The sequence below is a fragment of the Artemia franciscana genome, chromosome 5 (assembly GCF_032884065.1).
Source record: "Artemia franciscana chromosome 5, ASM3288406v1, whole genome shotgun sequence".
Classification (NCBI taxonomy): domain Eukaryota; kingdom Metazoa; phylum Arthropoda; class Branchiopoda; order Anostraca; family Artemiidae; genus Artemia; species Artemia franciscana.
The window spans coordinates 17,166,415-17,183,422 of NC_088867.1; the positions used below are offsets into that span (position 1 = coordinate 17,166,415).

Sequence of the window (17,008 nt, forward strand, 5' to 3'; positions counted from 1 at the left end):
AAGTAAAGATAAAAAAGAACGCTATATTTTTAAAATAAAAAGTACGGGCCAACGAGGCATGTTCAATGCCGATAAAAACCAGAAAAGAACAGGAACGTCTAACATTAAGAAAAAAGGGACTGAGAGTAATCAAGTGAAGAAGAGAAGGGGAAATATCAGAATTGTTTCTCGTTAAAACTAAAAGTGGAAGAGCGCACCAATGGAAAGAGCGCGAAAATTTAACATAGAAAGTACTAGTATCTCAATTTTTTCCAAAATGGTGATTACGTCTGTTTCACAAAAAACGGCTGAGTATTCACATCATTATAACTTCCCAGCCTAACAGGACTTAGCAACTACCTTATTCATCATGAGCCATACTCCCGGTCTATATACTCTATCCTTCCTGCCTGTGTAAACAAATTCTATGTCACCTAATGTCATGCTTCCTATTCCTGGAATATGAGTTTCTGAAATTAAAGTCCTCGGATCAAAATTTTTAGATGGGCATTTTGTTCAACATAGTCGAAAAATCTAATAACTATGTCTTAGAGGACGACTTCATTCCCCATTGTCCCCGGGGGAAAGTCTACAAGTTATAAACTTTGCCCATTGTTTACATGTAGTATTGGTTATTGAAAAGTATACAGGCGTTTTCGGGGGGGGGGGGGGATTTTTTCTGGTGGTGGGCGAGTCGGGGTCGGGGGTAACGTAGGAGGATCTTCCCCATGGAAGAATTTATCATGAAGGAGGAGGATTTATTTAAAAGCATTATTAAAAACGATGAGAAATTAAATTAAAAAAAAACAAGTTTTTTCAACTGAAAGTAAGGAGCAACATTAAAACTTTAAAAGAACAGAAATTATTACATTATTACGTATATGAGGGGGTTCATCCCCTTGTTAATACTTCACTCTTTACGCTAAAGTATTTTTAGTAATTTGAAAAGAGCTATTTATTCGAATTAAACGGCCTTTGTGATTCACGGGTCATTCTTAAAGAATTGAAACAGAATTCAAACTTGAGAGTAAAAAACGAGGTATTGACGAGGGGGCGAACCCCTCATATACGTGATTAGAATATACGTATATATAAGTTCGTTATGTAAGTTAATTCGTAAGTAACCTATATTTATTGCTAATAAAAGTGTTCGTAAATAAAATTAAAGTTCTAGTGGCATTTTTAAGTAACCAAAAAAATTTGAGGGCCACTAGGCCCCCTTCTATCGGCAATCGGCCGATAAAACTTTGAGAAAGCCATTTAGCCAAAATAAAAAATTAATATGGAAATTTCGTTTTAATTGTTCATGTAAGGTGAGCCTAAATCAAAACCAGCATTTTTTCAAAAGCGTTCAGAAATTGAAAAAAATAGTTTTTTTTTTAACTGAAAGTAAAGAGCGACATTAAGACTTAAAACGAACAGAAATTATTCCGCACATAAAAGGGACTGTCCCCTCCTCAACGCCCCTCTCTTTGCGCTAAAGTTTGACTCTTTCTCACAACTCTGCTTTTTAAGACAATTGCGAAAAGAGCTGAGCGTTAAGGAGGGGACAACCCTTTCATATACGGAATAATTTCTGTTCGTTTTAAGTTTTAATGTAGCTCCTTACTTTCAGTTCATAAAACTTGTTTCATTTTATTTAATTAAATAAAAAAATAAGTTTTTTTTAAATGAAAGTAAGGAGCGACATTAAAACTTAAAACGAACATAAATTACTCCGTATATGAAAGGGGCTTTTCCTCCTCAACATCCCGCTCTTTACGCTAAGGTTTGACTCTTTCTCTTAACTCTACTTCTTAAAACAGTAAAAAACTTTAGCATAAAGAGCGGGGCGTTGAGGAGGAAAAGCCCCTTTCATATACGGATTAATTTCTGTTCGTTTTAAGTTTGAATGTCGCTCCTTACTTTCATTTAAAAAAACTTGTTTTTTTTTATTTAATTTCTGGACGTTTTTTAATTAATGCATGTTTTGATCTTGGCCTTCCGCATATAAATAATTAAAACGACATTTGCATATTAATATATTTATTTTTGGCTAAATGGCTTTCTCATAGTTTTAATCGGAAGATTTTGAGAAAAAAGAAGAGAGGGAGGAAGCCCAGTTGCCGTCCAATTTTTTCATTACTTAAAAAGGCATCTAGAACTTTTAATTTTTCACGAACATTTTCATGTAAAAAATAGACGTAATTTACGAATTAACTTACGTAACGAACTTCTATATTCGTATGTTTTTATTGTGTATATGAGGTAGTTCACCCCTCGTCGATACCTCGCTCATTACACTAAAGCTTAAATTCTGTCCCAATTCCTTAAGATTGACCCTTGAATCACAAAGGCCGTAGAATAAATACTTGTAATTACTAAAAACACTTTAGCGTAAAGAGCGAGGTATTACGAGGAGGTAAACCCCTCATATGCGCAATAATTTCTGCTCGTTTTAAGTTTTAATGCTGCTGCTCACTTTCAATAGAAAAAAACTTTTCGTATTTATTTTTTCATTGTTTTTTTTTAAATAATGCTAAAAAATCCCGCGCCTCCTTCATTGAAAGTCTCTTCTCCCATGAGAAGTTTTTCCATGGAAAGATCCTCCCACGTGACCTCCCACCTCAACTTTCCCTCCCAAACCAAAAAAATCCCCCTGAAAACTTCTGTACACTTCCCAGTAACCATTAATATATGTAAACACAGGTCAAAGTTTGTAACTTGAAACCCCTCCCACGGAGACTGCGGGGGAGTAAGTCGTCCCCAAAGACATAGTTATTAGGTTTTTCGACTATGGTGAATCAAATGGCTATCTCAGAATTTTGATCCGGTGACTTTGGGGAAAAAGTGAGCTTGGGAGGGGGCCTAGGTTCCCTCCAATTATTTTGGTCACTTAAAAAGGGCACTAGAACTTTTAATTTCCGTTAGAATGAGCCCTGTCACGACGTTCTAGGACCACTGGGTCGATATGATGACCCCTGGGAAAAAAAACAAACAAAAAAACAAATAAACACGCATCCGTGATTTGTCTTCTTGCAAAAAATGCAAAATTCCACATTTTTGTAGATAGGAGCTTGAAACTTCTACGATAAGGTTCTCTGATACGCTGAATATGATGGTGTGATTTTCGTTAAGATTGTATGACTTTTAGGGGGTATTTTCCCCTATTTTCTAAAACGAGGCAAATTTTCTCAGGCTCGTAACTTTTGATAGGTAAGACTAATCTTGATGAAAGTTGTATATTTAAAATCAGGCTTAAAATGCGATTTTTTAATGTAACTATTGGTATCAAAATTCCATTTTTTAGAGTTTCGGTTACTATTGAGCCGGGTCGCTCCTTACTACAGTTTCGTTACCACGAACTGTTTGATTCAATTAGAATCAAAATTTTAGCCTCCTTGTAGTATATTAAACTCTAAATGGATATTAAATGCGTTGAATGCATTGTGTCAATTAAATGTTTCTCCTTGTACTATAAAAATATTACTTTCAGATGCCTACTGGTACAGAGATCTTGGCCCGCTACGCCACTGCCTGTGTGGTAGGTTCTGACAGACAACAAACTTAACGTAATCGATGAGATCAGGTTCCAATCCGGGTTTTTTGCCTGTTTATAAAATAGGTTCTGATAACTAGTTTTATAATGTTTTAGACTCAAACCAGGAATGCACACAAGACTTTTTTTGCGAGATGGCGGTATAACTTCGAAGAATGCAAAAAGAGCGAACTATGGAAAATATGAGAAATTATAGGGATAATTGTAAAATTATTAAATTATTTTTTGGGGGAAAGAGATGTTCAAGGGCTTGATTGCCGTTTCTGTGTACGTGCCGGGTTCAAGTCCGTAACTAGCCATAAACATTTTTCGTTTTTTTTCACCGCATATGAAACCAAGAAAGGAAAGAATATAATAAATGAAAAATTACTGGCGGGAAAACGAAGATTTTGTCGGTCAGTAACAAAATATTAGGATGAAAACAAGCATATATTCTGACAAGGACCTTCGCCAGGGCGTCCTCAGTACTCATAAAAAAATCTAACCTTTCGAAGTGAACTTGAGACAAGGAGAAAAGATACTTTATTTGAAAGATAATGTATTTGATTTTATTTTTCATTTATTACACTTTCCGTTCTGGATTTCATACGCCATGTATAGCCAGTGTGGTTTTATAATGTTTTCACCACATAGTTTTTCCAAAAAAAAAAAAAAAGAAGAAAAAAAAATACAATCAAAGACAGCAATGTTCTGTTTCTAAGAATAGATCTATCTATTCACATGAGCAGATATTTCTTGAATGCAACCTCCCCCTCCCCCCCTAAAAAATTTCCTAACTCCTTTCCTAGACGCTTTGATAGATTTTGCTATGTGTTTGTTATAGGATGCCTTAAGTCAAAGACAACGAAGTGACCTTACAACAAATGCCTATGTCTGGCTTAAATCACACAAAATTAGATCTTTTTACGCAGTTATTGATAAAGTAGAGTTCAGTGCTGGTGTTCGTGTACTTATCCAATCCACTGGTTTGGGGAAAATGAGGCCAAATATTTTGATGATGGGTTACAAGTCAAGTTGGATAACAAAAACTGCTGAAGAATTGAATGAATATTTTTGGGCTATTCAGTAAGTATATTCTCTTCACCCTTTTTGTATGTTCATGTATATTATATTTTGGGCAGGGCCGTATCCAGATAGAGAAATTTCCGGGATTGAGTCCCCTCCCCCCTTCTGGACGTATATCTCTGACTCTTAAAATGGTTTTAAAAATGTTTTAAAAAACTTATTTGGGGCCGTTAAACTAGGTTAATGTGAGGTAAATCCCTTTCCCCCGAAAAATTCTTTAAATAAACGTCTTCCTCCCGAAAGAATCTTTTGATACCCCCCCCCCATCTGAGTAAAATTCTTGATACGTCCTTGATTTTGGGTGAAAATTAGCTAAGGTATCTTTTATATTTTGTAACAGCCTAACCCAGAAAAATCTTTGATCGACCCAGTAAGCATAATCTCGCCTCGTATGTGATATTTTGAATTTAGATTAGGTTTATTCTTTATGCCGTATTCAACACTTGCACCAAACGGTGGAACCAAAAGAAAACGCCTGAGATCTTAAAAATCAAGTCTTCCAAAGATTTTAAATCTTCAAAATCTTAAAAAAAAGTTTAAAATCTTACTCAATCCACTGGTTTGGGGAAAATGAGGCCAAATATTTTATTTGGGATAAACAGTTTTTAACTATTATATTTATAGAATAAAAATGTTATATTTTTAAGTAAACAATTTTTTAAATATTATCAAAGTAGTGGCCGGTATTTTGTTTTAAATCTAAAAAATGTTTTTATTTGTTGCGTGAAATTTCTTACAAATTGTTTACTTGTATATTGGCCTTTAAATCATCTTATTTATGAAAGACATAAACTTCCCTTTTCCGTCTGCATTAGCCATATTCATAACCAATAGAGAAATTTATATGTTTTTTTTTCTTTCTTTCTTCTGAAAGTCATTATTTTCTTCATAAAAGATACACACGCGTGGAAGTATAATGCTGGTTAGTAATAACTTTGGTTGTCCCTTTCTAATGCTCAAAAGAGATTATTGCAATTTTTTTGCACTAAAAAAAGATAACTTACAAGTATGTTTTAGTTACAAGTAAGACAGAGAGTGGATGGAAGCAAAAGAAAAGAAAAAAAAAAAAAAAAAAAAAAACAACACAGAGACTGAGATAAATATAGACTAATGTCTTGAATGTTTTTCAAATTTTCATACAGCTTCAAAAATAATAGGAGAAGAAATTAGTGATAAAAATAAAGTGAACAACAGCAAATATTAGCATGAATAATTATTGAAAAATAGTCTCCTCTTTTTCTTCTGAGACGCACAATGATCTTTCATCTTCCCTTTCTCCCTCTCTCTCTATCTATTGATTTACTTAAATTTATTCGTCTTTTCTTAAAATTGACTTTCTATTTTGTAGTGCTGCATTTGATAACCACATCTCTGTAGTTATTCTTCGATCACCTCAAGGGTTGGACTACTCCGACCATGTCAAATTTTTGGATCCAATTCAGGTTAATAAAGAAGAAAGAATTGTGGAATCACCGTCTACCGATGATATGGAAGATTTTTCAACATTTTCAGTTACGTCACAACCAGGTATAATACCTGTTTTTCCTCCCTTATTTTTGTTTGATTTTTGTAATTTACGATTAGTATCAGTAAAGTGGCATCAGCAAAGATTTGACAATCTATATTTACAAAAATGGTCATAGAGGATGAAGTTTTCAAACGGAAATTACAACGGTTTTTTATTTTGACAGTTTCCTCTTATTGTTAGAAAAAAATGCTCCCCCCCCACCCGAAAAAAATTGAATAAAACAGTGGTTCTAAACCTGTGGTACGCGTAACCCCAAGGGTTTGTGGAAGCCTATGAGGGATGTACTCGAAAAGTGTTCTTTTTCTACAATGAAATTTTATTTGGATTTAGTCTTGTCTTCTAAAATTATGAATATACTGAGTTTTCATGCATGTTGTATATTTTACTTGTGTCTTTAAAGCTCAGTCTTTGTTAAGATGATGAAGAAAAAAAAGCTGATTTATTAATATAATTATTGGTGATTAATAGTACTACGTGCAAGGGGTTGTCAACGCTGAAAATCTTTTTTAAGGGGTATATGATTTTGATAAAGTTAAGCACCACTGGCATAAAAGATGAAAAAAAAATAAAAAAATTCCGAATTGGAATTGGAATGTGTAAATGCTTGTGTATTCAATACAAGAACTTGTAGAATAGAATATCTTTAGTTGCTTTAATTGTTTTAAAGTACTGAGGACACAAAATTAAAACCATTCCCCTCCTGTCTTAGGTCTATTCATAACTGAAAACTACGATTTTCAATCTTTTTCTTTTGTGTTCTTTTGAAATTGTGAAGTTTTTTGGCAGTATTATAATTTCGTCAGTATTGCCGTGTTGAACCTTGAAAGTAAAAAGAAAAGTATTGAGTTAAACATGACAACGCTTTTCGTCTGTAAAAGTCGCTCTAGCTCAGTGGTTAGCGCGCTTAACTTGAGACCCTTTTTCCAAGAGGACAGGAGTTCGAGTCCTGGTGTCACTGGTTATCTGGTTTGAACGGGGGTTAATGATGTGGCTCTGTATGCTCAATCAGAGTCGACGCAGCTCTAAACCAGTACCTGGAGAAATCTGGGAGAAAACAATGGAAACGTCAAACAATTTGCCCCCAACCACGCATCACGCTCCTGGCCGAAGGCAGTGAATCAGGAGATCGGTACCTGCGCAACGCAGACCTATTGGTCAGAATGCAAAAAAGATTTTTTTTAATAAATACTTGTATAGAATGTAAATGCTTATATATATACTTGTATAAGATAAATATCTTATGGATACTTATATAAAACATCAATGACGTACAAAGGACGGTGAAAACAGAAATTTATTGTATGAAGCGGAAACTTATACAGTCATATAGGCCATAAGAAAAACTAGGAAAAATCAGCAATTTATAGTTAAAAATACATTCATGCGTACCTATATAGTTTTTGTTGTAGCGGGCACGAAATAAAAAAAAAATTGGGCGAAACATCAACAAAAAATCAGCTAAAAGTGAAGAAGGTGTAGCTTCTCTTTGAAGGTGTAGTTGTCTTTGGAAAAAAAGGCTAAAGAATACGGCATTGGCGGCATTGGATTTTACAATCCCTGCTGGCGCTGCTGATCTCTGTTTCATGTCCCTTTCATCCAGGAAATACAATTGGGGGCCAGCCATCCTGTGCTTTCGCACATCTTTCCTGTTTACCTTCCCCAGGTTTCTCCAGGTGTACACTTAGAGTTTAGAGTTTACAGAGTCACACCATTGACCTCTGTTCCTAGCCAAATAATCAGCAATATACCGACCAGCGACTTTACAAGTATTTATGGAATATATAAATATAAAAACATGTAAATAGCTCCATAGCATGCTTTGGAACTTCGTTGGTATATCTTCGCTTTAGCATGAATTTTATGAACTGACTTTCAAGCCGTTAAATCAAGAATATTTTATGAGATTTTAGTTGAAGTTGCAGGAAAGCGCCATTTTTTAGAAAAAGCTTTTGCTATTTTGTCTATCGGTAATAGTTTTTATGGCACTTGGTATTAATCAAGTGACATATATCAATCGCAAATTCTGTCGGTCTGTCTGTCGGTCCCGGTTTTGCTACTTTAGGCACTTCCAGGTAAGCTAGGACGATGAAATTTGGCAGGCGTATCGGGGATCGGGCCAGGTTAAATTAGAAATAGTCGTTTTCCCGATTTGACCATCTCAGGGGGGAGGGGCAGTTAATTCGGAAAAATAGAAAAGATGAAGTATTTTTAACGTACGAACGGTTGATCAGATCTTGATGAAATTTAATGTTTGGAAGGATATCGTGTCTCAGAGCTGTTATTTTAAATCCCGACCGAACCTGGTGACATTTGGGGGGAGTTGGGAGGGGGAAACCTAAAATCTTGGAAAACGCTTAGAGTGGAGGGATCGGGACAAAACTTGGTGGGAAAAATAAGCACAAGTCCTAGATATATGATTGACATAACCGGAATGGATCCGCTCTCTTTGGGGTAGTTGGGGAGGGGGGTTAATTCAGAAAAATTAGAAAAATGAGGTATTTTAACTTACGAACGAGTGATCGGATTCTATGGCATTTGATATTTAGAAGGATGTCGTGTCTCAAAGCTTTTATTTTAAATCCCTACCCGATCTGGTGACATTGGGGGGAGTTTGGGGGGGGGCCTAAAATCATGGAAAACGCTTAGATTGGAGGGATCGGGATGAAACTTGGTGGGAAATATAAGCAGCAGTCTTAGATACGTGATTGACATAATTAAAACGAATCTGCTCTATTTGGGGGGAGGAGGGTTAATTCTGAAAAATTAGAAAAATGACGTATTTTTAACTTACGAAGGAGTGATCGGATCTTCATGAAGCTTCATATTTAGAAGGACCTCGTAACTCAGATCTCTTGTTTTAAATCTCAACCGGATCCAGCGTCATTGGAGGGGGGCAGTTGGAGGGGGGATCGGAAATCTTAGAAAATACTTAAAGCGGAGAGATCAGGACGAAACTGGATGGGAAGAATAAAAACCTGTTTAAGATACGTGACCGACATAACCGGACCGGATCTGCTCTCTTTGGCAGACTTAGGAGAGGGGGGATTGTTCGGAAAAATGAGGTATGTGTAACTTACGAAAGGGTGGCCAGATCTTAATGAACTCTAATTGGATCTGGGGACACAGGGGGTTGGAGGAGGGAAACAGAAATCTTGGAGAACGCTGAGAGTGGAGAGATCGGGATGAAACTTGATGGGAAGAATAAGCACAAGTTCTAGATACGTGATTGACATGATTCGAACGATCCGTTCTCTTTGGAGGAGCTGGGGGGTGTTAATTTGGAAAAATTAGAAAAATTGAGGTATTTTTAACTTAAGAGCGGGTGACCGGATTTTAATGAAATTTGATATTTAGAAGGAATTCATGTCTCAGAGCTCTTATTTCAAATTCCGACCAGATCTGTTGACATTGGGGGGAGTTGGAGGGGGAAATCTTAGAAAACGCTTGGAGTGGAGGAATCGAGATTAAGCTTGGTGGATAGAATAAACAAATGTCCTTGGTACGTGATTGACGTAACCGTACTGGATTAATTCTCTTTGGGGGAGTTCGGGGGAGGGGTTCAGTAATTTGGCGAGTTTGGTGCTTCTGGACGTGCTAGGACGATGAAAATTGGTAGGCGTGTCAGGGAGCTGCACAAATTGACTTGATAGAGTCGTTTTCCCAGATTCGACCATCTGGGGGTTTAAAAGGAGAGGAAAAAATAGAAAAAATGAGGTATTTATAACTTACGAGTGGGTGATCAGACCTTAATGAATTTTGATATTTAGTCGGACATCGTGACTCAGAGCTCTTATTTTAAATCCTGACCGGCATTAAGCCTCTGCTTTTCCTTTTAAATCAATCTATTGAGTCTTAGAATTTTGTTAGAGCTCATACCATATGAGCTCTTGTCTCTTAGCTCTTCTTGCTTCGTCACAAGTGCCATATGAGCTCTTAGCTCTTGTTTCTTTATATTTCTAATAAAGACAATAGCAAATACTAATTATGTTTTAATTTGCCTTTATTCTCAATCTGCTATGTTAAAATTATAAGGCTTAAAAAAGGCTGTAATTTTTTTTCCGTGAAAAGTAAAGAATAAATTTAACAAAGAGAAATTGGCTGACTTATAATTTCCAATCCAAAAGCACAAGAAATTACTAAAAATAAGGGAATGAAATCTAAAATAACTGTAAATTCTATTGTTCAATAGCTAAGCCAAAGTATGGGTGACTGAAAATTTTCACCGATTGTTCAAAAATTTGCCGTAAATTAAAATTGAAATTCAATATTTTAGCCCTAAAGCAGAAAATATTAAGAAAGGTCAAGGTCACGAAAACTTCACAAACATTCTTACAATTAACACGTGGTGTTTTACTAATTACAAACAAATAAGAATCAATTATAAAAACTGTTACTGAAAAAAAAAATGTTTTAAAGAAAAGTAAGACTGATATTTAAATTCAACAGGAACTGAAATAAAGTCTCAGAGAGATAGTAGTAATTTTGGTACAAACCAGTTGATCTCCTATCCAAAAACTCAAAAGCGGCTTTCAAGTTGACGAAGGCCATGATCGCCTTTTGTCTCGATACTCCTGCGGCTTTTCTATTACATGTCGCAGAGTGAATATCTGATCACTTATGAAACGACCGTGCATGAATCCTGCTTGTTCGATTCTTCGGTTTGTTCGGAGTATGCTGGTGCACCTATCGAGTAGGGTTATTGTAAAAAACAGTCTAGCTGGCACGGAAAGCAATGTTATGTTGCTGAAGTTAGTACATTGACTCCTGGATCCTTTCTGTTTCCATAGTGGCAGGATTTCAGCCCGCCATTCCTTCGGTATGTCCTCGTGTACCATACTATGCATAATAGTATTTGACACTAAAGCCACAGCAGTAAGGCAGGACCTGCATACTCGAGGAGCTGGATGGCGGTAACGCAGACACCGGGTGCGTGGTTATTTTTCAGTTTCTTCATGGGTTTGTTAATATCGTCAAGGCAACATGAATTTTCATCATGACTGCCTAGTAGAATTGTAGGCGCAAGCGATGCGGCTTTTGTCAGATCCGGATCAGTAGATGGGATAGTGCTGGTGTTGAAGAGAGTGAAGCAGTGGTCTTTCCACCTCTTGCTGGGCTCTTTCATCTGGAGGGGGGGGGAGTTAAATTTTGGGTTGGGGGAGGGGACCAAATACGCACTTGGATGAAAACCAAACACTATCTTTGGAAATGTACTTCATGCTCTTTTGATTTCCGACCTCTGTATTCCAATAGCCATAGAATTGTGATCAGTACAATTGAATCAGAATTCGCAAGCAGATGGATAATTTGCAAACAGATGTGAAAAAGTCTAATATTAGTGGTTTGCAATGTAGCTCAAATGGAAATAAATTTATGCGACTACTCATGGTGTAAAACAAAACTATTTTTCCTATTTTATTCTGTTGTAATGTGGCTCGGCTAATACTGAAATATCAAAGGTGATTTTATTAATTTTATTTCAGGGGAAAATTCCAGTCAATCCCAAGACTCCCCAGACAAGACTATTATCAAATCACATTCCAAGAGATCGAGAAAGGACTCTACCAGATCTTTGAACGCGTAAGCAGTAAACTATTCTTTTGTTATTTTGATTTTTATTTTGGCTAATCTTAATGCTATTTCGCAAATGTTTCCTAATTATTCCCTTTTGTCTCCTATTTTCTCTTTTTTCCCAAAAAGAGTATGCAGCTTTTTGCAGTTGGATACTGTCTGCTTTTGTTCACAGTTACAGCGGCTGAATATATACTTTCCCCCCTCCCTAAGAAACACCAAAAAACACATTTTCTAATCTCTCTAGTTTAGTGTCGCTTACACAATCTTTTTCTATAACCTACTGCTATCAATAAACAAATTTACAAAGAAAGTTAACAAAACAAAATAAATGAATACAATAAAAAAAAATAATTTTGCTTTACCATTGCAGTCAATAAACTAGTATATTCGAAGGTACGCTATCAATAAGAAATTAACTACAAAAACTGTCGCTTTTCTCATTTCATTAAGTCCTCTCTGACTGGATTCAAATGTACAAATATTCAACCCGTATCTGGCCAATGCAACTGTGTGTTCTAAAGATATATAAAAATTTAGTTTTTTGAAATATGTGAGATTTGCGGAACGTATATAACTTGCATTTTGAAGCTTCATTCTGCTTTTAACTTGATCTATATATGTCTTCAGCTTTAGCCAGATGTGATTAGACGACAAGAATATATTCCTGGTAAAACAAAAACTCTCGAAAAGAGCCAAAAATTTTATAAGTATTAAAAAAAACTCTGGGAATTATTTGTGAAACATGGACTTTGGTTGTCCATATTTGCTTGAAATCCGCAAATATTTACTACATACAAACATTAAAATGTTACAAATTTATAGTCATTTCAAATATTTTATCTAGATATTGAAAAAATCACAAATGTTCACCCAATCCTGAGATTAGGAAACTTCAGAGATTCGAATGTGTAACTACTCGATTTAATATCTGACCAACCCAACTCAGCATTTCAGACAATATATTAAAAATTCAATATTTCGAGCCACGTGAGATATTGAATATAATATAGTTTATGGTTTTTGTAATATATGTTGGTTTGAAGTGTGTCTGGTTCAGATGCTATTTAATTAAAAAAAAAAATGTTTTAACGACTTCTAAGGTTTAAAGTAATTTTTTTCTGAAGTTGTCGTCATTAAGATGAGTGGAGGTCGGATTAATTAAGAAGAACAAACTAAACAAACAAAACAAACATAATTTGACTTTTGAAATTTTATTTAAGACTTAAATTTGATGTAATTATTTCTTCAGCTTGGATCTGGTGTCCATTGCGGAAGGGCTTGTTCTCGGTGAGAAAAAAGACCTCTCAAGAAGTGCCAACAGATTGATAAGCACTCTAAAAGTTTGGCAAATATCTGTTAAAAATTGATTTTTACTGCCTGTATTTGTCTGAAAGAGCAAACGTTTACTCAATACAAACATTAAAAGATGCTGCAAATGTATTGTAAATGCATATATGTTATCTAGCTATCACAAATGTCGCAAATATTTATGAAAATCCCAGATACTAAGAAATTGACAAAAGAACCTATGACTTACATAAGTTGTAACTAGATTAGAAATGTCCTATTTTTAGATCTACGCTTTCGTTTCAAATGGGAAAAATGATAGTTAGACAAGTGAAACGGGTTTTCCTTGATGTTTCTCAATCTTCTGGAGTAATTTTCTTTATTTATCGTCCATCAAAAATTGACATAAATAAACATATCCATAAATGGGTATTTCAAAGCTGATAAAGCCACATTCATAAACAAAAGAGCCTGATTAAGTTAAAGGAAAAGCCTCGTATCTACGGACCTATTAACCTTTTCCCACTAAGATTACCTCTTGCCACTTTGGATCTAGCATATGTTGATTAAAGGATCCCCATTCGGCCTCATTATCCAATTTTAAGCAAATCTCCCCTTAAATTCAGAAGTTCATTATAACCAAAATTGAAATGTCCCAATCAAACCCCGCATAGTGGGCAAGTCGATACCCCTCCCAATCCAATTTCTGATGTACATAACTGGCAATTTTAAATCAAAATAACATTCTTAATCTAAGCTTGCTTCAGTATTTTATATATATATATATATATATATATATATATATATATATATATATATATATATATATATATATATATATATATATATATATATATATATATATATATATACTAGCAGTTGGGGTGGCGCTTCGCGCCACCCCAACACCTAGTTGGTGGGGCGCTTCGCGCCCCCCCAAGCCCCCCCGCGCGCGTAAGTCGTTACGCTCCATATTAGTTACGCGCCATATTAGTTACGCGCCATTGTAGTTGTGTCCCTGTGTCCCACCTGTGAATATAGATAGATTTATATATGTGTTTCAAACTACGTAAAAATTGCGAATATACAACATTCTTGGCTTTCCCATTGTCTGTCCATATACAAAGCCGTATGTACTAATAATGACGTCATATGCAAACGCTCTTTTTACAAACAAACAAACATGCATACACACAACTCGTTTTTATATAGATAGATAGATAGATAGATACAATACAAATTAACTACGTAAAACTTGTGAATATACAACAGTCTTCGCTGTCCCATTGTCTGTGCGTATAAATAGATTGTCAGGTTTACCGACCCTCAAAGATGCAACATACAATTGTACATTGGTAAAGCAATCTGTATTAAGATCTATACCGCATTTTTCTAGTGATTGCCCTTGAGCTTTGTTGATGGTGGTTGCAAATGCTAATCGAATTGGGAATTTCAATCTTTTAAATTGAAAAAGCAGATCCGTTGGAATCATGGGAATGCGAGGAATAAGAACAGCCTCACCCTCATAAGGCCCTGTCAAGATTGTGGCATCTATTAGGTTTTCCATTGTTTTTTTTTTACGGCAAGTCGTCATTTATAACTGCATCTCGCAAATGAATGTATTGTTCAGAGCGGAGCTTGGTCTGATTCAGGCGGATATATAGCAAACGTTCTGATTCAATTTTAGCATACATATCCACGACAAATTGGTGAAAAAATTCACGGCATTTTAAAATATAATTTTCTTCATCCTGCCGAATTATTAGTCTATAGGAATAATAATGCATTGCACTGCATTTCTTATTCATTTCTTTGTTAGTGGCTGGATTCATCAATTTAATATTAAAGTGATAGCCGTCGGCTCCATCCCAAAAAATGATAGGATATTGTAGGGCATCGTAGCATCGATGAGTTTCAGCAATTCTTAACAACTGAGCGTTTCGCTTATGTAGAATAATATCTCGAGGTAAAAACTGATCACCGACCATAACGATTGCCACTTCGTCGATAGTCGGAGCATTGTATCTACGCACATGTTGGCCAGGAGGCGTTTTGTCAGCGGAAATAACAATTTTATGAGTATCAGTAGGCATCAAATCGATGGCTGTTTTGAACAGACGCACTAAATTATTATTTTCGTGGAAAAGATGTTTCAATTGGGAAACGATTGTCCTTTCAACGTTGGGAGAAATTTCGCAACGTGCATTCAATTCAGAATTTCTATCACTGATGAAGTACAATTGTAAAAATTTATGATTCTCGCCTGAGAATGGTAGAAGGGACCCTGCTTTATGATAAATTTGCCCTTTTACTTTGAAAGTAGACATAAATTGATCTGGATTTTCGATTTGGGCTCCAAACGACGTCATTTGGAAACATGAGTTGTATTGTCTGATTTTTGACAAAAAACGCTTAGATTCTGACGTAGTTCCAGTAAGGAAAGTCTTCAATGGCTCTGGTGGTGCAGCCAATAGAGGAAGTTTAACTTTTCCTGAGGCGCAACACATTCCCATTGTTTCACCATTGAATTTCAAGGCCTTGCAATAGGGACACACTGATGAAGTACAATTGTAAAAATTTATGATTCTCGCCTGAGAATGGTAGAAGGGACCCTGCTTTATGATAAATTTACCCTTTTACTTTGAAAGTAGACATAAATTGATCTGGATTTTCGATTTGGGCTCCAAACGACGTCATTTGGAAACATGAGTTGTATTGTCTGATTTTTGACAAAAAACGCTTAGATTCTGACGTAGTTCCAGTAAGGAAAGTCTTCAATGGCTCTGGTGGTGCAGCCAATAGAGGAAGTTTAACTTTTCCTGAGGCGCAACACATTCCCATTGTTTCACCATTGAATTTCAAGGCCTTGCAATAGGGACACACTGATGAAGTACAATTGTAAAAATTTATGATTCTCGCCTGAGAATGGTAGAAGGGACCCTGCTTTATGATAAATTTACCCTTTTACTTTGAAAGTAGACATAAATTGATCTGGATTTTCGATTTGGGCTCCAAACGACGTCATTTGGAAACATGAGTTGTATTGTCTGATTTTTGACAAAAAACGCTTAGATTCTGACGTAGTTCCAGTAAGGAAAGTCTTCAATGGCTCTGGTGGTGCAGCCAATAGAGGAAGTTTAACTTTTCCTGAGGCGCAACACATTCCCATTGTTTCACCATTGAATTTCAAGGCCTTGCAATAGGGACAAATTTTAGACATTGTCCCGATTTGAACACATCTACTCAAGCTATAATCATCGACTGGGTTGTACCTGAATGCCAGGCGATAACTTTCAGATTGCTCTGATTCCTCGGCACGCTTTCTTTTCTTACTTTCTCTATCAGCAGCAAGCCTGATTTCTTGCTGTTCTTGTAATTCCTCGGCACGCTTTCTTTTCTTACTTTCTCTATCAGCAGCAAGCCTGATTTCTTGCTGTTCTTGTGATTCCTCGGCACGCTTTCTTTTCTTACTTTCTCTATCAGCAGCAAGCCTGATTTCTTGCTGTTCTTGTAATTCCTCGGCACGCCTTCTTTTTTCACATTCTCTTTTAGCAGCAAGTCTGCTTCTGCGTTGCTCTGGTAGTTCCTCGGCATGCTTTCTGTTCTTTCTTTCTCTATCAGCCTCAAGCCTGTTTCCCTGCTGGTCTTTTGATTCCTCGGCACGCCTTCTTTTTTCACTTTCTCTTTTAGCAGCAAGTCTGCTTCTGCGTTGCTCTGGTAGTTCCTCGGCATGCTTTCTGTTCTTTCTTTCTCTATCAGCCTCAAGCCTGTTTCCCTGCTGGTCTTTTGATTCCTCGGCACGCCTTCTTTTTTCACTTTCTCTTTTAGCAGCAAGTCTGCTTTCGCGTTGCTCTGGTAGTTCCTCGGCACACTTTCTTTTCTGACTTTCTCTATCAGCAGCAAGTTTTTTGGCATAGACTCTTTGAGCATCTTCATCAGTCATTGTAAACTTAAACATTAATAGATTTCTACGCGAACATATGTCTTATATAACTTGAATGACGTCACCTTCAAAGCAAAAATGACGGCAACTAATTTCA

At 36.0% G+C, this 17,008-nt stretch overlaps 1 protein-coding gene across 1 annotated transcript in view; it reads left to right on the forward strand.

Annotated features, from left to right (window-relative positions):
• Positions 1 to 17,008, forward strand: part of LOC136027039 (bumetanide-sensitive sodium-(potassium)-chloride cotransporter-like) — a 201,629-nt gene that overhangs the window by 156,774 nt on the left and 27,847 nt on the right. The window contains exons 14-16 of the mRNA XM_065703960.1: positions 4,341 to 4,582; positions 5,931 to 6,109; positions 11,591 to 11,687. Of these exons, the coding sequence (XP_065560032.1) occupies positions 4,341 to 4,582; positions 5,931 to 6,109; positions 11,591 to 11,687 (518 nt within the window). The remainder of the gene's footprint in view (positions 1 to 4,340; positions 4,583 to 5,930; positions 6,110 to 11,590; positions 11,688 to 17,008) is intronic.